This window comes from Bombyx mandarina, chromosome 25 (genome assembly GCF_030267445.1).
Source record: "Bombyx mandarina strain Sakado chromosome 25, ASM3026744v2".
Taxonomy (NCBI): Eukaryota; Metazoa; Arthropoda; class Insecta; order Lepidoptera; family Bombycidae; genus Bombyx; species Bombyx mandarina.
Genome location: NC_143231.1, coordinates 1,919,744 through 1,941,571, shown reverse-complemented (window position 1 = coordinate 1,941,571; position 21,828 = coordinate 1,919,744). Strand labels below are relative to the sequence as shown.

The window sequence follows — 21,828 nt, the reverse complement described above, 5'->3', positions numbered from 1 at the left end:
GAACTCGTGTACTGCGTCGAAGAGTTCGACGTGCAACTTAGCCCAAAGACACGGCCCACTGAGTTTCTCACCGAATCTTCTTATTGGGTCGCGATTCCTTTCCGGTGGTAGATTCAGCGAAGCACAGCTTTTGCTAGGGCCAGCGTTAGCAAATTCAAATTAGGAAGAGATTTCTTAAAGAAATAAGCAGTGCCTTTGTACATAAGTTTCCTATTACTCTGTACTATGTCTTCTTTTTTGTGTGTACATAAATAAATAAATAAATAAACGTCAAGGTGACACTCTACAGAACTTGCATACGCTCTGTCATGACCTATGCAAGGGTGGCGCATTTACGTTGTAGATGTCAATGGGCTCCGGTGACCACTTAACACCAGATGGGCTGTATAAAAAAATAATAATAATAAGTGTTCGCTCAACTTAAAACCCCTTCAAATTATTCAGTCCCGTTTTTAGCGTTAGCAAATTCCTTTCAAGTTGAGCCCGTGAACTTTCCCACCGGTCTGCGCATTGTTGGAATCGCCCCCCTTAGACTACCGACTTGTACGTAGGGTAAAGAAAGGTATTATAAGTCTCCGCGGTTATGTTTTTTAGCAACTGTACGTGACGGGCGAGTGTGGTGAGGAGACAGAGGGCTACACGGAGGGCTCGGAACACGGAGACGTGGCTCTGTGCTGCGTGTGCGCCGCCCAGCCTCTCTCCAGAGCGCTACTGCCGTGCAGACACGCCTGTCTCTGCGCAAGATGTCTTCGTGAGTACCTCGATCATCCCAGTGCTTATACATATACACACTCATTCTATATATCTAAAACAAATTGGTATGTGATATGCTTAAAAAAATAATTGTTTGAGATTTTTTCTTATTGCTTAGATGTGTAGACGAGCTCACAGCCCACCTGGTGTTAAGTGGTTACTGGAGCCCATAGACATCTACAACGTAAATGCACCACCCACCTTGAGACATAAGTTCTAAGGTCTCAGTATAGTTACAACGGCTGCCCCATCCTTCAAACCGAAACGCATTACTGCTTCACGGCAGAACTAGGCGGGGCGGTGGTACCTACCCGTGCGTACTCACAAGAGGTCCTACCACCAGTAATTACGCAAATTATAATTTTGTGGGTTTGATTTTTATTACACGGTGTTATTCCTTCACCGTGGAAGTCAATCGTGAACATTTGTTAAGTATTTATGTTAAGAACGATACCATCATCTCGTTTTTACCATCGCACCGCCCGCCACCGCAGTAGAGTTCATCCATACTACCTGGAGCCACTGCGATCATCCACAGTGCGTTTCCAGAGGTCTTTTTTGCCACGTACCATCCGGCTATGGAATAAGCTCCCCTCCACGGTATTTCCCGAGCGCTATGACATATCCTTCTTCAAACGTGGCTCATGGAGAGTACTTAACGATAGGCAGCGGCTTGGCTCTGCCCCTGGCATTGCTGAAGTCCATGGGCGACGGTAACCACTCACCATCAGGTGGGCCGTATGCTCGACTGATTACAAGGGCAATTTTTTTTTGGGATTTAAAAAAACATATTTCGCCCCAAAACAGTTTGAGTACCTCTGGTATATACGAATGGGTATGTATTGTTTATAGATGATTCAGTGAATAATATCTCCGAGACGTAAAATATTTTTATTACCTTTATAGACAGACAAGCGCGCGGCCCACTTCTTGGTAAGTGGTCACTGTCGCTCACGGACATCAGCAATTCCGGGACCACAGTCAATCCGCAAACAAGCAATTGCCTTTGTACTTAATTCTTCTCATCACTATTGTAGAAATCGTTGTATTTTTCTGTGGCTTCATAAATAAATAATGATTCACGCTAAAATTTTAGCGTTCGTTTGCGTGTCTGAAATAAAAGATATTGAATAAATAAATAAATAAATTACATAACTTGTTATTTATTCTTATGCTAGCGGAGCGTCGAATGATCGGCTCACTGAATTTTTAAAGTTTTAATTGAATTCCATTCTATTTTATTTAAACTTTTAAAAAAATAAAATAGTGTAAGAAAAAATGATTTTATTGTAAAATTCTATTTTTAATTCAAATTTATTCCAATTTTTTTGAAATTTTTTAGTTGGGTTTTCTTTAAAAGCGTATTTTGTTTGTTTTTTTTTAAACTATCATTTATTTTTCATTTTTTAGTTGAATTTCAATTTTTTCAATTTTTTTTTAATATTTAATTGTCATGGGTCCTTAATAAGTATACTTAATTTCGAATTAATCCGACGTTTTGAAGGGGGTCAATTACAATTACATGTTCAAAGATTCCGTTACAAACATACATATATACGTCTGAAGCTAATAAAAGCGTATTAAAAAGAGTAAAAAACGCCCTCGAAACTATAATTAATCGTCTAATTAAATTTTACAATCTATCAATAGATAATAATTCGTTCCTATTTAAGAGATTAAAAACCTATAATGCATTCAATGGGCGAACGAATGGCACGGGTCAGCGGAGAATCCGTGTCCGAGAACCAATCAATTTTAGGCTTGCGTCGCACTGTAATGCTATGCTATGACAAAACGTTTAAATAAACTCACAAGAAATCACAATTATTTTCATCTTTGAAATGCGTTTTTTTATTGCTTAGATGGGTGGACGAGCTCACAGCCCACCTGGTGTTAAGTAGTTACTGGAGCTCATAGACATCAACAACGTCGATGCGCCACCCACCTTGAGATATAAGTTCTAAGGTCTCAAGTATAGTTACAACGGCTGCCCCAGCCTTCAAACCGAAACGCATCACTGCTTCACAGCAGAAATAGGCAGGGTGTTGGTACCTATCCGCGCGGACCGCCGACATCGTAAATTAACCCACAGACACAGCCCACTGAGTTTCTCGCCGGATCTTCTCAGGGAGTCGCGTTTCCGATCCGGTGGTAGATTCTGCGAAACACGGCTCTTGCTAGAGTTCGTGTTAGCAACGTCGTCAGGTTTGAGCCCCGTGAGCTCACCTACTAGTTAAGGTTACGCTGAAATAGCCTCTCAAGGCTATCAGCATAGGTAGGAAAAAAAAACAAAGTCATATCGCATCTTCGACTACAGAACCGCCCTAAAACGATTACAATTCATAACGGTTAAGGCGGCGTTTTGAACCGAACCTTGGGATCGACCTCAGTTATCGATCGTGATGCGCCTCGGTAATCAGCTAATAAAACGGCTGACATAATAAGAAAACGATTTTGAGAACATCTCAAGGAAACTGCTCATGGTTCAGGCCTATCAGTTTGAATAATGGCATCCACGGTGCCTCTTCAAAGATAAACGTATTCCCGGGGAATGGACTCTCCATCTTTATCGCCGAATACATCGTTCTATTGAAAATTCTAAGAACTGAGACTGACAGAGAGAGAGAACAGAAAGAAACAGGGTTTTTACTATTATCCTAGTCGTACACTCTTAACAGAGTGATCGTGGTCATGCATTAGTCAGATCCTGCTATACCAATGCTCTCGCGATGCGTCGCTGTGTGACACGGTGTTTCGCAGAGTGAGAGCAATCATATATGTTGCAGTGAGTCGTCACAGATTTCATGAGGTCGGTCCATCGTGTTTGAGAGCGTCCGCGAGAAAAACGTTATTTCTGTATTCTGAGTGGAAACTATATCTTAAAAGTTTGGCTGGTGGAATTGCGCCCTACTTAAGCTCTTGATTTGGAAATTGCGATAAGTTTACACGGATAGTTGCTTCGGAAATCTAATTAGGTTATTTCAGAGGTGATTTACGGGATACGGTGGCTAGGTTATAATAATAATATAATGCGTACTTAATAAATGATTGACATCTACAGTAAAAGAATAACATCGTATAATAAAAATAAAACCCGCAAAATTATAATTTGCATAATTACTGGTGGTAGGACCTCTTGTGAGTCCGCGCGGGTAGGTACCACCACCCTGCCTATTTCTGTCGTGAAGCAGTAATGCGTTTCGGTTTGAAGGGTGGAGCAGCCGTTGTAACTATACTAAGACCTTAGAACTAATATCTCAAGGTAGGTGACTGTATTTACGTTGTAGATGTCCGTGATCCCGTCCACCAAAGCAGTAAATTATAAAAGAATATGAGAATACCATCTTAAGGTGGATTTGTACACGCTTATGGGCCTTGATAACCCCTATACTAGGTGGATCGTGAACACACAGAATGTGGCCTGATATGTTAATCTCCACTCAAAACATTTGAGACTTTGGTCCTTTTTATTTCGAAAAGAAACCGAGAAACGACATCTCTTCCTTGGAATAGAACGGGGAACCAGAACAAGGGGACCTATCTATCACCCAGAGGATATTATTCTATGTTTTTTTTAATTTTTAATTCCAGCCAAACTGGACAAGTGCCCGATCTGTCGTAGCGCAATCACCAGCTATTTCTGCATAAGAAACGAAGAGGAACCTCTCTCGGAACTGAAGCAGCAGCAGCGTTTCCCTTTCAATAGGAGGCTCTTCAATCTGTTCCATTACCACTAGACTGAGGCTACTAGGATAACGAGGTGGGTGTTTTGGGAGTAGCTAGGTGGATTATCCCAAAGACACAGCCCATTGAGTTTCTCGCCGGATCTTCTCAGTGGGTCGCGTTTCCGATCCGGTGGTAGATTCTGCGAAGCACTGCTTTTGCTAGGGTCAGCGTTAGCATCACTCTGGTTTGAGCCCCGTTAGCTCACCTACTAGTTAAGGTTACGCTGAAATAGCCTTTCAAGGCTATCAGCTTAGGTAGGAAAAAAAGGTAGATTATGGAATAAAAGTGAATGCTCTCTTCATCGTCGAGGTATGAAGTCTGAAAGTATGAGCTGTCACTTGGCCACGAATGGTAGGTTTTTGGAGAGCCGTATTTGTATCTCTGCCTCTGGCCGGTAGCGACGACGGTAGATATACTCAATCTCCTTGGCTCATTTAATGTGAAAAGTCGGGACCTGTAAGGATAAGACTTCCGGAGGAGTATCGAACTATGCGACATGTCTGTCGAACTCGTCAAAGAGTTAAACTTCATAACATCGGCCCGTTAGTATCACGCCGGATCTACTCAGCGGATTTCGATAACAGCTGCCCTTGAGTTATTAGGTCTCCTTCGGAGGCGCTCGGGCAGCTGTTATCAAATACCACTCCTCCTGACCGAGTCCGAGCTCATTCGCGTGTCTTGGTGAAAGGGCATTGGGTAATTCTTCCTTCCTGAAAAAAAAAACGAATGAGAACCGATTTTAATGAAATTTTCAAGGGAGAACCTGGTAAAGTGCATCGTTTAAAATTTTCTAATCGAGAGGTAAAAGGCTACTTGGCTTAAGCGAAATTTCGCTCAATACGCGACATTATTTTTTGTAATTAAAGGTGCGTTTTATTTATTATTAGCAGCATCAACAGTTCGATGTTTTTAATTGAACTTCAATTAAGTTTACTCCACTCACGTAGCTGAAGTATTTTGTTATAAAAAAAATACAAATTTTAAACTCTAAATGGGTCCCATGTAAGTTGCAAAAATGTCGTTTAAACCAAGTACATAGTTTTTCACCCCTCGAAATATAAACCATATCGATTTGATAACCTCTTCCTTTTTGTCTCTATGTCAGGTCAAAAAATGACAACTACCCTTCGAATCGAAAAAATCCTTGAGGCTCACACACACAAACCTACAATCGATATATTAATACGTGAAGCAAAAACTTTGTACCCCTTTTTACGAAAAATGCACTCACGGAGAAGTATGAAATTTCCCACGCTTATAGAGAATATAGAGAAGGAGTGCAGAATGATAATTTTATTTTTAATTATGCATTACATTAAATCAATAAAAAAAATTTACACACAGTACCATGTATTTGACACACACACACACACACACACACACACACACACACACACGCATATTTATTGTTAAAGTCTGTGGTCAAATTGAGTATAGATTACAGAATACTGTTTGTCTTTAATATTATTTGTATATAGTGGAGTCTTGACGAAATCTGTGCTATAGAAGTATAGTCCTTGATAATGGAATCATAATCATGCTCAAACTTATTAATTAATTTTAATGTTAATTTCAGTTAATCAAAAATCAAAATTATAGTCGAATTTCGACAACTTTTTTTTTTAAGGGATTTTGTGACCTGGTAACTGAGACCTTTAAGTCATGTCTTATTTTTATTTATATTCATATTTTTATGAAAAATTATATTATGGAGTGAAATGAAATAAAGATGATTAATTTGAGACATTAATCAACTGGGATGAAATTAAATGAGATGATACGGGATGAAATATAATCTCAGTAAAATGGTGGTCATTTACTAAGATTTTTTCAGTGGACTTTTTGGAGGATCCCGAGAAGTTACGTGCAGCGGCTTTATTTCATTTTCCCGCATTTGTGCACTTTCACAGATATTAAACAGTTAATAAACCACCATTATTACATATTTAAACCCGAAGAAACACTAAATAGACAAAATAAAACAAATCACACAACTTCACTCCTCGCGTTTCCCGCCAAAAAGTCCAATTTCGACTACTACGCGACCACTAGTACAGATTAACATAAAAATATTCTGTGTTAATTGTGTCGGCGGTGAAATTTAAAAAAAAATTTTTTCATTTTCAGTGAGGGCGAAAAGGAACGAAGATAGTCGACTTAAACGTCTTTGATGTTAGAAGAGCGCTGTGTGAATATTGAATAAATACCATAACGAGTGTTGGAACAAAAAATAATAATGTTCAAGTGATTTTTGTGAATAAAAGACATTACTAGTTAATACGTATAATGTCTGTCGGCTGCGACCGCGAGCGTCATATACCCTCCCGACTACTTGTGTTAGGAACTCGCGAGGTCGTCGACCCGGTGCGTCGATGGAATTTCAGACGAGTTCCATTGCGTGCAGTTAAAAAAAAACTCCGTTTTTTATTTGTCGATATTTATAGTGTCATCGTCTTCAGAAACTCGTCATGTCCCACATACGGTGCTATAAAGTCACTTATGCAATTTTTTTTGTAACACTGAACTGAGTATGAGAAAATACATTTTTTTAGTTATTAGTAATTATAGTGAGATGAGAGAAATTTTTGCTTTTACTGATGAAGTTTTTAGTTTAAATATTATCATTTTATTTCTACAGTCTAGCAGAACTATATAACGACGCTTGAAAGGCAAACGTGACTAAGCGACAATAACTGCTTTGTACATAAATGATAGGCAATAACCATATTCAATGCGCAAAAAAATATATATTTCTAGGTCTATTAAAATCATTTCAATCCTAAAGCTAGATTCATTAAAATAGAATTTTTTTCAGGTATTTCTCAAGTATATTTTAAATTAATTTCAACTTTAAATTAGTCTACTGTAAAGTTCACGCATTGTCGCTTAGTCACTTTTGCCTTTCAAGCGTCGAATTAAGAATTATATAATAAGATGTTGAATTTTCCAACTTTTCTCCTGAAAAATTACATAATTTGCATAAGTGACGTTATCGCACCGTATGTCCGATATGTCTTCACCTTCGGAAGCGGTCACCCTTTACAGACTCAGGAGCCAGTAGAGGTTGAACCTTGTGAATATGATTCGAAATAAACAAGACCTTTGACATGTGTGCTTAGTGGGAGTTTTTTAACGTTCTCGATAGCGTAAGAGTTAACTCAAATTTGTATATGTCTCAAAGCCAGCAGCGTCATTCACGTTGACGTGTGCACGGAGTTCGCTAACCGCTTATCACGCAGACCGTGATAACGTTCGTAAATCTAAGAAAAACACATTTGAAACAATTACTAGATCTAATGTGTCGCATCCGACCTTTTGGTTGTAACGATGACAAAATTTACGCTCACGTCATTTTTGTAGGATAGGAGGTAATCGGTCGTGTTGGCATGGAGAAAAGTCAATTAAAGTCAACTTGTTATTTTAAGTGAGCTTATCCAGTAAAGCAAAGACAATCCTAAAGATATGGAGGCGATTTCGACCATCGATAATATATTGAATGGCAAATGAACCGGCCGGCAATGGACAGCAAACATGGAAACCATTAGTCCCGTTTCGGTTTCAAGGTCGACACGACAGTTTAAAATGAATAAAAGCAATTATTTCACGACAGTGATAATTGAAGACATGAGTGGATTAAGGGGTTAAGTATCATTTTTAAGATTTTTTTGTTTTTATATTGAATGAAGGTGTTATGTGCCTATAAACCATATTAGACCTTAAAACTCCGGGTTTAAAGGCTATTTTTGAAATCGCGTGTGATGAAGGAGTTACGTCGAAGAAAAAGTACAAGTCACAAAAGTATGTTGCCCGTTTTCACAAAATTAACAAATTGTATCATATCCCCTTCATCCCACTCGTGTCTTCAATTTACTCTATGCCTGCAAAAAAAATCTGTTACGTTCTTATAAAGCATTCTGAGGCCTAATTGTTACTATTATTTGTGTAGTTTAAAAATAGGGAATCGCACCGCACTTGCGTTTTTAATTTGTCGCGTAAACCACAAAACTCGACCAAACGAAATTTGCGCGTGACGTCATTTGTGGCCAAATCGCTACATTCTATAGCACTAAAGCTATAGACGACGATTAGCCGCGTATGTATCGTCGCTTAGCTAAAAATGAGACATAATTAAAACTACTTTTACGGTTTAATTTCTCGTTTTTTTTTACTATCCTTAAGCACTAGAGCGCGTCGATAGATCGACTCTCTTGATGTGTACAAACCGCGAAGCGTCGGAATACCGACTATTAAGCAGTTTGATTATAGATCTGTATTAGGTGTCGACCTGTACGGGCGTATCTTAGCGCGTGCATGTCTAACGTTATTAATAAATTAATAAAATTTATAAATTACCGTTTAAAATTGCTGTTTATAAAATACATTTTTTTTTAAATTCCTTTAGCAATTTCTTACTATACTAAAATATATGAAAATAAACTCAGCACTAAAAGGGTTAATGTCTTGATATATATATTTTTTATATATAAAAAAAAACAGACGGTAGTTAGAACAAAATTGTAATGTCGCGACGAACAAACACCTGATAAAGTATTCAATATGCAACATTAATCGCGATATTAAACCTTAAAAGTACTTTTAATTACGTCCACAATTCGCAAAAACCAAATGATAACAAATACTATAATAGACCATCAAGTTAACTATTGACATTGAAGATTCTTTATCAGCACATCAAAAAAACTATTTGCGTTAGCTGAGCGATACTACATTGCGCGTTCTTATCGACATTTGGCTCGACGTGAAGGAAATTCTAAATAAAAAAATCCTAGTAGATACATTTAATTTTATCACAAATTACACACATTACACACGATAAACATTGAGCTAAAATTCCCGGCGACTAATTTTTAGTTCGTTCTGTGACCGACCGACCGTCTTGTCCGGTTGCCGATTATTTAATTGTAGTTGATAAATTAGCGAATATACATGTAGTTTTTCGTTTACCGACCCTAATGTAATGTAGTTTTCGATTCATTATCGTGTGATACGCGATGCGAGACCCGAACTGTATATAAGAGATGACTACACGTGACAGAAGTGAAACTTCTTTGAGCCGCCGCGAGAGAGGGAGAGAGCTGTTTTCCGTCCTTTACGCGACAGAAGTTCGCCTTCGTGATTTTTACCCCCTCACGTTCTCGCCCAAAGAAGCTACACTGCGAAACAAAAATAAAATGTATGGGTGCAAATAATAATTATGATATGAGACTGTGATAAATGTGAAGCTTTGTAAATACGCCAGTTAATGTAAATGGATATAAAATATATAGTATTAATATTATTAGTTTTATTTATTTTCATTAAAGATGTTTAACAGATCCTTATGCTAGAAATTTCTCTTGAGGGTAGGAAGGAACCACCATCCTGCCAATTTCTGCCGCGAAGGAGGTCATGCGTTTTGGTTTGAAGAGTAAGATCGCCTTGATAAAGTGGATGGAGGCATTCCCGTTTATGATCTCCGCTAACCACTTGGCACCAAGTGGTCTTAAGCTCATGTACCTATCTTAATAACAAATAATTATATTTCTTGCTTCACTCCGACATAACAAGTAAACCGTTCCAGTATTGTGTTACGCTTTTACTTTACCCCGCAATCTAATGCAAAGTTAAATGCCCCAAGACGCTAAACTGTACAGACTCCAAGCGTCAGCTGTTTTTTAATCGATTTACATTGCGTGGATACCAAGCAAAACAAAAATTATCCAACCATTATGGAACCACCAGTGATGGAACACTGAATGATGATATGGATCGCTTTTTTCACAATTCCCTTAAACACGATAGTGGGTTATTAAATTTAAGCAAAATTGGGAATTTATTATGTTATGTGTATACCAATTATTTGTTTATTAATAGTATAGGAAAAACCAGTAATGAACCAATTTAACGATTTCATTATTCGGCTTCTAGGTACCTACACGGTATTGAATCGCTATTATAATATTATTATTATTATTATTTATTGCTTACATGTTTGGACAAGCTCACAGCCCACCTAGTGTTAAGTGGTTACTAGAACCCATAGACATCTACAACGTAAATATGCCACCCACCTTGAGATATATGTTCTAAGGTCTCAGTATAGATACAACGGCTGCCCCATCCTTCAAACCGAAACGCATTACTGCTTCCCTTCATTTGATCCCCTCCCCCCGTCCTTATCACAGGTTGTCACATTTTTATAACCCCCCCCCCCCCCCCCCCCCCCTAAGTTAAATTATAAGTTAAATGACGTTTGCATGAGAGAATCTTATAGCGAGAATGCTAAATTATTAATAACTATAGTTCAAGTTCGTAGATTTTTGTTTTTTATTCACATCTAAACATCGCGTTTTAATATTTTAAATTTTAACATGTGACGTCACAAAACTATTGACCCCATGCCCCTTGTCACACTATGTCACATTTCGGTGATCCCCCCCTCCCCATCAACGTGTGACTTAATTTATAGATGACCCCTCATTTGCTTAATAATATACTCAAAGTATAGGAAAAACCAGCAATGAACCAATTTAATGTTTTAATTGTTCAGTTCTTAGACACCTACACTGAATTCGATCGCTATTACTATGAAACTCCTTCACTTGTCTCCTTAATCCTATCGGCGTAGAGCTGCGAGTGCTTGACGGCGCAGTACAGCGTGAACAGCTGGTGCACCGCCTGTATCCGGCCGGGCGCGCCTTGTCCCACCACCGGCACGTCGAACATCCCGCAAACCAGCTCGCAGTACTGGGACAAGCTGCAGTCCAACGAGGCCGAGGGGAAGCCGACCTCGTTCAGCGCCTCCTCCATCGACTCCGGCCACTCCTCCATCAGAGCGTCTATGTCCGGCATCTTACTGGAAATCATAAAAAAACACCCGCGTCACTACGTCACCTTTTTTTTATTGCCCTTGTAGGCAGACGAGCACACGGCCCACAGGATGGTGAGTGGTTACCGGCGCTCATCGTCTTCAGCAATGCCAGGGGCAGAGCCAAGCCGCTGCCTACCGCTTAATACTCTCCACAAACCTCGTTTGAAAGAAGGACATGCCATAGCGCTCGGAAAACACCGTGGACGTGAGCTCATTCCATAGCCGGATGGTACATGGCAAAAAAGACTGGAAACGCACTGTCGATGACCGCAGTGGCTTCAGGTAGTATAGATGAACACTACTCCGGTGGCCGGCGGTGCGATGGTAAAAACGAGATGATGGTATCATCTCGAACAATTCCTAGGCACTCCCCATGGAACATACGGTACAAAAAACAGAGGGAACCGAAGTCCCTCCGCAGACCCAGAGGTTTCAAACGATCCGTGAGAATGGGATTATCCACGATCCCAAACCTATCCACCTAAACAATGTAAAGGCAAAATGATCAATCATCATCCTAAAACAAACAGACAACACTATCAAATAAACAAGAGTACTTGTTAAGGTATATTTTTGAAGTGAAAACTTCTTTAGCATCGTTATCATTCGAAAGTCGATGAAACGAAAAAGCGTCAGTAAAAAGAGACAGACACACAAATTCATAAGATTTAACGTGGGAGAAAATGAGATAGGAAGCATTATACAGTGTTTCTTATATTCGTGGTTCTCTTTGCTTCGTACCTAATATTCGGACTTAATGCATTCTGAATAAATCTATGTAATTATTATACGAATAAAATGTAAAATAATTATCGAACTTGTGTATCACTATGATCATTAACTAAAACCTACAATTATCCTCTTCCCGAAATTTTAAATTCGTCTCAATTGCAAACATTCTTTTTTTGTAATGTTTTCGAAACGAAACAGCCAACAGCCAATATGATGGTGAACATGGACATCAACAACAACAAAATCGGAAACGCACTGTGGTCGGAATTATTCCAGGCAGTAAGGATGGCTCCGCTGACGAGTGGTACGATGGGTATTTAAAAAAAAATTATATGTAAAAGCACTGATTTTCTTTAGCTGCCTCACCTGGTGTAGGAGACCGTGGGCGCTGGCTTCGAGAGGTGCAGCTCAGCCACGTCCTTGATCCAACGGTCGATCGCTTTGGGATTGCTCTCCGGATTGTCAATCTTCTTCGTCAACTGAACAACAATTTCGATATAGTACTTCGGTTTCTTCCTTTTTTATATTTATTGATAAGACGGGTGGACGAGCTCACGGCCCACCTGATGTTAATTGGTTACCGGAGCCCATAGATATCTTCAACGTAAATGCCGCCACACACCTTGAGATATGATTTCTAAGGTCTCAGTATAGTTACAACGGCTGCCCCACCCTTTAAACCGAAACGCACTGCTTCACGGCAGAAATAGGCAGGGCGGTGGTACCTACCCGTGCGGACTCACTAGAGGTCCTACCACCAGTAATTACGCAAATTATAATTTTGCGGGTTTGATTTTTATTACACGATGTTATTCCTTCACCGTGGAAGTCAATCGTGAAAAATTTTTAAGTACGTATTTCATTAGAAAAATTGGTACCCGCCTGCGGGATTCGAACACCGGCACACTCACGTCGCTCTATACGAATACACCTGCCGCGTTATCCTTTAGGCCGCGATGAGTTCATATATTTAACAACAGTAACAAACGTGCCCCTGAGTTCACTATTTTTTATCAATAAATAACCCTTCTACTCATATCTGTTCATAAAATATTTATAACTACTGATAACATGCACCCCACGCTTTTTTTTACTATAAAATCATTTTTCCGTACACCATTTTTAATTCAAATTTCATAAAAAAATATTTTAAATTTTTTAGTTGAATTTTCTATAAAAGCGTATTTTGTTAGTTTTTTTTAACTATTATTTATTTTTTAATATTGAATCGTCGTCGATCCCTAATAAGTATACCAAATTTCGAGTTAATCCGACGTTTTGAAGTGTGTCAACAAAATCATCTTCAAAGATTCCGTTACATACTAGACTAACATACATACGTCTGAAGCTAATAAAAGCGTATTATCTATACTAATTTTATAAAGAGGAAAGATTTGTTTGTTTGTTTGTTTCGAATAGGCTCCGAAACTACTGGACCGATTTGAAAAATTATTTTTCCATTAGAAGCCGACATTGTCCCTGATGAACATAGGCTACTTTTTTTAAATTTTTTTTTATTTTTTTTTTTTGGTTTCATGTGTATTTTAATGTTTCCGAAGCGAAGCGAGGGCGGGTCGCTAGTTATACTTATAAACACACACCACGGTGGTTTTAGAATGATTCGTCTTCGATATAGCCCTCAGCTGCAAGTGTAAAAGCGCCGAGTCGCTTTGTTCGGCCGACGGCTCGTCCAGTACCGTCAGCCCTGAAATCATCAAAATATTCCATACAATTCCGCCACCTTGGCAGCCCTGTACGTACGAACTATAGAACCTAGAACATAACATTTTTGGCCAGACACCAAGTCATCAACTCCAAAAAAAAACGAACTATGGAAGGTAGAAGTAAGGATAATTGCCTCATATCGAGGACAAGATGAAAAAGAGCTCAGCTGTAGCTGTAGCAGGAAATTACAAAAAATCTACCAAAATGGCGATGGTGCTGAAATTGATATGAATATACAAGTTGTAAACGAAAATGTAATGGAATATCTTTTGACGCTTTCTTTGCAATTACACCACTAGTTACGGTGGCGCCGCCCTAATTTGGTAATTTTTTGAAGAACAATTTTTCACAAACGGAGAATGTGCTCCATACCTCCATCCTCTATAGACCGAATTACACGTCCTTACGGATCCATCAGGTCCAATAACCTTTGCATTAGACGCCTTCAGCTCTAATACTAGGAGCAGGCTTAGGGACCCCGGTAACCGTACTCGTCGAACTCGACAAAGAGTTCGACGTGTTCTGGAGGATTTTTAACTGTTATTTAGTGCTGAAAGTGGGACACTTTCAAGCTTCCTCCCATATGAGACGGTTCTCCTTACCTCTATCCTCCATACTATAAGTCTAAATGCGAAATTGGCAGTACGGTAACACAGAAACCATAGATAACACACTTAATATTCAAGAACAAACGTGCCGATCTGAACAACTCTCCCATCTATTTTGGATCTCATCATAAACTTACCCAAGTTGTCGATGTGTTCGAGTACTTGTTCGGCTAGCTGGCCCCCTCGCACGTCGCACGCCGGCGTCGTCACCTTCAGGAAGGCGTCAATGTCACCAACAGCAGGCACATATTCCGGCACAAACGGTTGCAGCTTGAAGTCAATGTCTATCTTCTGCGGTGTGTATCTAGAAGAGATTTTTATCTTGTAAAAGATATTCATCGAAAAGAACCATGAAAACCGTCCATTATAACCGGAGATGACGTGTAGTGGAAATGTAAATCCTATAAACTCAACCAAAACAACCGTATTCTAATAAAGTGTATTCGACTCTACGCAATGTAACACAATTTAAGATCAGCTGCCGCGTGTGGTCAATGAACTCCAATATTGAGCTGTTTTCGTTTTTTGTTATGAATTAACAAAAATCAATTAGATTAGCAATTTATTTTCGTTTGTGCTGCCTTAATTTATTACAAATTTAAACAGAATATTTTGCTATCGTCCCTAAAGCCGAAAGGAAGATAATGGACTACTCCTACCTAACAAAAATTACTAGTCCCAATCTAGAGAATCTGATATGACGGGGCCCTGCAGTCTATCTCGTAATTTGGGAGTCTTTGAAACACACTCAAAGATCATGACGTTTATTGGTCTACTTTGTGAGAGGAATATCAATCAAGATCAACATGATTTACTTACAAAATTTTCGTTCATTGACCCCGGGTTCAATGACTGTCGAATTTTAGTTCGATATAGCTTGCGGGTCTACGAAACGTGTGAAAGTATTAAACATACTCTTAGAATTGCGAATATCGTAAAAAAAAAGTAACAAATTAATAAAATCCATCAAATTAAAAATCTTTCTACCGGAAATATGCGATTTCAAGTTTTCGTAACACAATGTATGATCGCGTGCTCACGTACAATAACATATTGTGAATTATACACGCGTTTAAACAATATGACGGATTTCGCTTTTATAAATTTAGCTCCCAGTAGGGCTATAGCAGCGCCAGTTGTATGCTTCACTCAAATGTTTTAAGAGATTATCTATGGTACTTAACAGTTGCTACAGATCTTTTTGTTTGGATTTAGGAAATTCCGGGCTTCCGCCTATGCGCTGTTTGCCCTAGGCTTGGTATGTCGAGGTTGAATCGACTAAGGCCTCCTGGAGCTCAACAAGGTCCGTTTGAGCCTCGAAAGAAGTAGACCGAGGCCAAACAGAAGTGTTTCACGCGGAGTGCATTTCCCCCCGCTGGAACACCGAATCAGGTTCTTTGGTACTGGAGCTTATAGACAATACAAACTTGGAGCATATTCATATACTGTCGAAATGTCAGCTAACTACAAACCCGACTCAGACAACGGGACAACGAAGAGTCGACTTCGTCCAAGATGTCCTTTCAGATTCTCTCTCGGTCATATTTCTCGTGAGTTCGACGTGTATCCTAACCCATAGACACAACCCACAGAATTCCTTGCTTGATCTTCTCAATGAGTTGCGTTTCCGGTCCAATGTTAGATGCAGCAAAGCACTGCTCTTTCTAGGACAGATATTCCGAAACTCTTTTAGGCTCAGCCCCGTGAGCTCATGCATGAATCAGTATGAAGCCAAAATGGCCCTTCGAGACCACCGGTAGATAGGAAAAAGACAAAGTCGAATTGTTACATTGAAATATCGGGTCCCCTAAATTCCTTAACTTTGAAGAGTAAAATTCATTTAGCTCAACAGTGGTTTTTACTGGTGGTAGGACCTCCTGTAAGTCCGCACGGGTAGGTACCACCACCGCTCCTATTTCTGCCGTGAAGCAGTAATGCGTTTCGGCTTGAAAGGTGGGACAGCCGTTGTAACTATACTGAGACCTTACAACTTATATCTCAAAGTGGGTGGCGCATTTATGTTGTAAATGTCTATGGGATCCAGTAACCACTTAACACCAGGTGGGCTGTGAGCTCGTCCAGTCATCTAAGAAATAAAAAATAAAAAAGTGGGCTGGTGGGACCTATTTTTACAACATTAAAAGGTAAAGTTAGTTTTTACAAAGACAGACACGATCGAATATTGGTTTTGAAAGAGTAAATAAACCTTCCTCAGACCACTGCAAACCCTAACCTGGATGACGCTAATAATCTTATTAGATTTCAATTGCCAGCTCGAATTCGACCTAATGTCTATTACTAAAGAGTTGTTAACCGTTAATTTTAGTTTAACTCTAGATCTAGCAAGGTTAAACTGTAGGCGTTTCGCCCACATTTCTGCAAATTTGATATATCGCATTAAAAGGACGATATGTAGAGCGTACTAAGTTCGGCGTTAATAATTTATAATTGATGTTCTGGGATGTTTGATAACTATGAAAACTTAGAAATGCGTTTGTCTTTGTTATTCTTATGTTTTTACCGTCATCATCATCATCATCATCAGCCTGTATCTCTCCACTGCTGGATGTAGGCCTCTCCCATAGTCCGCCACAATGAACGATCCTCCGCCTTCCGCATCCAATCTCTCCCAGCATATCGCTGCAAGTCATCGGTCCAACGGGCAGGGGGACGCCCAACGCTGCGTTTACCGGTACGCGGTCTCCAGTCCAGAACACGTCTGCTCCATCGGCAATCGGTTCTGCGACACGTATGTCCGGCCCATTGCCACTTCAGCTTGCTAACCTTTAGGACTATGTCGGTTACTTTTTACCGTCATACATGTCAAACAATGTTTGAGCTTTTTTCCCTACCTACCGATTTGCTGGCATCTTAAGGGGATATCCCAGCTTCTCGCGGACGAATAGGTGAGGATCAACCTAAGAGAAATTGCTAACACTAGCCCTAGCAAGAGCGGTGTTTCGCAGAATCTACCACAGAATCGGAATCGCGACCCACTAAGAAGATCCGGCGAGAAACTCAGTGGGCTGTGTTTTTGGGACAATATTTGAGCGGCAACATAGATAATTTCAGATACACAATGTTCAGACTATTCTACAAATCAGAACCGGTGGTATTTAGCCGTGCGGTCTCACAATAATTACTAACGTGACTCCCACTGTCCTAGAATCAACAGTCATTTTGCTGATTTTATTTGATCACCTAAAATCGCTCCATAACCGGAGAAAATATCTTGTGACACATATTAAGTTCCAACGATTGGCTTTACAAAATTCAAACTCGAAAAGAGCACGAAGCAATAATCCGAAAACCGACTACCCATAAGAGATTGAAGCGTTTTCGTGACATACAAGTAGTACCTTTGAAAAAGCGTATTTTGTTAGTTTTTTTAAGCTATAATTTATTTTTAATTTTTAGTTGAATGTCAATTTTTTCTATAATTTTTTTTAAATATTGAATTGGCGTCGGTCCTTAATAAGTATACCAAATTTCGAGTTAATCCAAAGTTTTGAAGGGGGTCAAAATCATGTTCAAAGATTCCGTTACATGCTAACATACATACGTCTGAAGCTAATAAAAGCGTATTAAAAACTACTATAAACTTATAATAAACTAAATATTAAAATTTATAGTAGCATAGTGTATGTGCAACACTCGTCAAGTTTAAAATTCCTGCTTAAGAATATCCAAGTCAATATTTCGTATTTGACTGTATTCTTACTCTAAAACTTGATCAGCTGGACTAATATAACGACTTTTTCACAATAAGAAAACGAGAATTTTTTCATTGAGCTTATTTACATTTCGGTATCGGCGAGTCGTAATCGGAATTTAAAATATTTTTACGGTTTAACCTCGCGTTTCTTACTGTCAATTTCACTTTACAAAGTCGTCGTAAAAGTATATTCTCCTAATTTTCAAAGGTACTTCATTCTTCTGTGCAATAATTATTTTAAGAATATGTATACATATATGAAACGGACCAGCAGTGGGTACAGGTCGTATATAATGTGTGTAACGTTTGTGCATACACATAAGTCAAACCGCGTTTCCTATTGAGTCAACAATCACTTTTCATCATAAGATGCTTATCATCGTAGTCAAAGAAACTCCTATGTAGCAAACCAAAACTGTAATGACAAAGGTTCTCACTTCATGATATACTGAAAGATGTTTTCCATTTCGGGCGGAACCTTCAGGTCCTGATACAGTTTGGGATCGTACGCGCCTTCAGCTGGTATCACGACGCCGCCTCGCTTGCGACCGCTGCCGATCAGCGGGTCAGGTCGCTCGCGTTCCATTTCTCCGCTATCTGTTTCTGAATTGTAAGATGATTAAAGCTGCTTTCAGACTACGCTGCACTATAGTGCTATATATGAGGCCGTCAGCACAAAAGTGGCCTATCCTACATTATTTGATATTCGTAGTTTTTTTGTTCTTCCTACCTATGCTAATAGCCTTGAGAGGCTATTTCAGCTTCACCCTAACGTGTAGGTGAGCTCACGATGCTCAAACCGGACTGTTGCTAACACTGGGCCTAGCAAGAGCACTGCTTCGCAGAATTTACCATCGGATCGGAAACGCGACCCACTGAGAAGATTCGGCGAGAAACTCAGTGGGCTGTGTCTATGGGTTAATTCGCTCGTCGAGCCCTTCGTCGTAAGCGACGGGTTCGACGAGGACGGTAACCGGTGCTTGTAGTACCTAAAAGCACCGTTAATGGATCGGGAGGATCCGTAATGACGTGTTTTGGGCAACGTCGACTGTATACCATTCGGTCTACAGGTTCGGTCGGCAGTCAGTACAGGTCAGCAAATTCAGACCTCATTGTCTCCATACTTATTATAGTAAGCTCAGGTAAGCTTAGACCACTTTTGCATTGAAGGCCTTATATAGTAGCCTATACTTTTTTTTATTGCTTGGATGAGTGGACGAGCTCACAGCCTACACAGTATAGTTACAGTTTTAGTGATAAGACAGTCTATTGTACGGTAGAGTTGGACTTTTTGAATAGTTTGGGTTATTTCGGGGTACTATTAAACATCACTTAGAGGTTTTTTTTTTCAAGACCATTTGTTCGTTGGACTTATGGGCTCCGGTGACCATTTAGCACTAGGTGGGATGTGAGTACCTCTATCGGCTTAGAAAAATAATGGCTGTTAGCTGCGGTCTGTAGCAGTACCTAATTGATTTTTTTAACTCACCAGAATTAGAAGAATCATTACGTTTGGAGGACGCTTTGGGTCTCTCGCTGCCTGCCTTGGTAACCTTCGTAACGTTTTTCTGGACGTCATTCGCTTTCTCGGACACAAGCGGCTTCTTGTCTGGTACCTAAAACATAATGTGTGTATCTTCAGAGATCCTCGTAAGCCAGCCTTACTGGGGGTAGCACGTCTTGTGAGTCCGTATGCTTAGGTACCACTACAATACCTATTTCTGTCGTGAAGCAGTAATGTGTTTCGGTTTGAAGGTAGAGGCAGCCATTTTATTGTTAAAAGTGAGACCTTACAACTCATGTTCTAGGGTTCTAAGTTCTAAGGTCTCACTATAGTTACAACGGGCAGTGAGCTCGTCTAGTCGATCTAGGGTATAAATAAAAAAAGCCATAGACACAATAAATATAAATCATTGAATCTCAAAATATTACTCCGTACAAACGTTAATGATGTTATAAACTAAACGATATTATTAGCTGAAGCTAACTGTTTACAGCTGCAACAACGTACAGCGTCTGGACGCGACCACCATAAAACACTTTGATATGAGATCTCAAGGAAACGCGTTAAACGCGGATGAGAATAGAAAATTCTTGGTGCATTTTTTCAAACAGATCATTGCACTACGATGTCCGTACGGTATAAAACGTTAACCCGATCGCGGCCATTGCTTTTTTTAACTTAGCGTTATCTATATTCTGCACTAATCTATAGTATACCATACTAATATTATAAAGAGGAAAGATTTGTTTGTTTATTTGTATTGAATAGGCTCCGAAACTACTGAACCGATTTGAAAAATTCTTTCACTGTTTGAAAACTACACTATTCCCAAGTGACATAGGCTATAATCTTTTTTGAAAAAAATTAGGGATCCTTACTAAAGCTTCAATAAGGTAACCCGTAACCCAAGGTGTAAAAAAATCTAAAATATTCTTTACATCGCGTGCCCTGCCAAAGCTATTAATTATATAATAAAATAATGTACTACGACTTTATAGAACACATTATTATTTAAAAAAAGTGTCGCGACAGCATATGTCTAACTATTGTAGTTATGCCGCAATAAGTGTTATTTTATTTAAAAAAATAAAACTATGTCAAATATCGTTGAAATTTTTGTTAAAGACCCGAGCAGAGCCGGAGCGGGCCGCTTGTAATTTATAACGCTACAAACTATAACTGTTGACTGCTCACTAATATAAATATTTCTATAGATATTTCGTCATTACGATTAAGCAAAACGTCTGCCATCGGTTACGAAGAAAGAAAAAAAAAACCATTCTCGAATTTAAGAGAGTTCATTTTTATTTCGAATATTTCATATAAGTGCTATCTATAGTTATTCTTGTTAACAAATTACCATAATTATTATGTCGGTCAATTTAGTACTATTATTTATTTATAATACTCTGAAACAGTTCAGAAAAAGACAAAGACCTACCTTATCTTCTAAGGACGTGTTACCCAAGAAGTTTTCAGATCCTGAATCACTTTGACTGTCAGAATCGAAGTCGTGTCGCGCTGTGTGTCTCACCGGGGGATTGAACTTGGCCATAGTAGCTCTGACCACTTCCTCGTCGCTCGAGGGGCTGTCGATCTCGCTAGCGTCTACCACCACGGTCTCGTCATACATTGGAACATTCTCAGGAGTCCTGGCCGTCTGTGACTGTTTGTCATTAGTTGCCATGGAAACGAGCGAACCGCGTTTCGGTGTGTCTATCGCGGAACTTGCATGGAAATAGCACCTTTTTGTGGTCTCATCGGATGTTTTTCGCTCACGTGGCACGGATTGGTACGAAAGTTTTGTGATGTGGTTTTATTAATTTACGTTCGATTCATTTTTTTGTAGACGCAAAACCCATTACGTCTAATCGTGACAAACGCGTCTAATGACTTTTACTTAAAGAAAAAAGTTAACAGTTGAATTGAAATAAAAATGCATGCTATTATAAAGTTAGTATTCTTGTTATTTATTGTTTACTGTACAAAGAAATATTACACAAAAGGCTCAATTTAAATTTCATGTTTCAAAGGCATGTAGGTATAACTCAAACGTTTCCAGCAAACCAAAATCAGAAGTCCTTGTTCACAAAGGTGGAAAAGTATGCATAAAATAAAACAAAACTAAAAAACCATGAAGATTCAAGTATTTAATTTAAAAATATACAATAACAAGATTCACAAATAATAATAA

At 39.1% G+C, this 21,828-nt stretch overlaps 2 protein-coding genes across 4 annotated transcripts in view; one reads left to right on the top strand and one right to left on the bottom strand.

Moving 5' to 3' along the window:
• LOC114251208 (cell growth regulator with RING finger domain protein 1) overlaps window positions 1-9,778 on the top strand; it is a 69,551-nt gene extending 59,773 nt beyond the window's left edge. Inside the window, exons 7-9 of the mRNA XM_028185404.2 lie at window positions 595-751; window positions 4,345-4,513; window positions 6,607-9,778. Of these exons, the coding sequence (XP_028041205.2) occupies window positions 595-751; window positions 4,345-4,490 (303 nt within the window). The 3' untranslated portion in view covers window positions 4,491-4,513; window positions 6,607-9,778. The remainder of the gene's footprint in view (window positions 1-594; window positions 752-4,344; window positions 4,514-6,606) is intronic.
• IFT46 (intraflagellar transport 46) lies at window positions 703-21,321 on the bottom strand. Of its 3 annotated transcripts, XR_016325466.1 has the most exons (9): window positions 21,076-21,321; window positions 19,620-19,746; window positions 18,568-18,733; window positions 14,553-14,719; window positions 13,684-13,787; window positions 12,449-12,561; window positions 11,045-11,335; window positions 1,652-1,864; window positions 703-805 (listed from the first exon to the last, which is right to left on the bottom strand). XR_016325466.1 is itself a non-coding variant. In XM_089738701.1 (7 exons), the coding sequence occupies exons 1-7, from the start codon at window positions 21,265-21,267 to the stop codon at window positions 11,065-11,067; spliced, it is 1,134 nt and encodes a 377-aa protein (XP_089594827.1). In that variant the 5' UTR covers window positions 21,268-21,304; the 3' UTR covers window positions 10,825-11,064. The 3 variants fall into 3 exon arrangements, 2 of the variants coding, with proteins under 2 accessions (XP_089594827.1, XP_089594826.1); XM_089738701.1 differs by lacking the exons at window positions 703-805; window positions 1,652-1,864 and having other exon boundaries at window positions 10,825-11,335; window positions 18,568-18,727; window positions 21,076-21,304; XM_089738700.1 differs by lacking the exons at window positions 703-805; window positions 1,652-1,864 and having other exon boundaries at window positions 10,831-11,335.
• Between the last annotated feature and the right edge of the window lie 507 nt (window positions 21,322-21,828).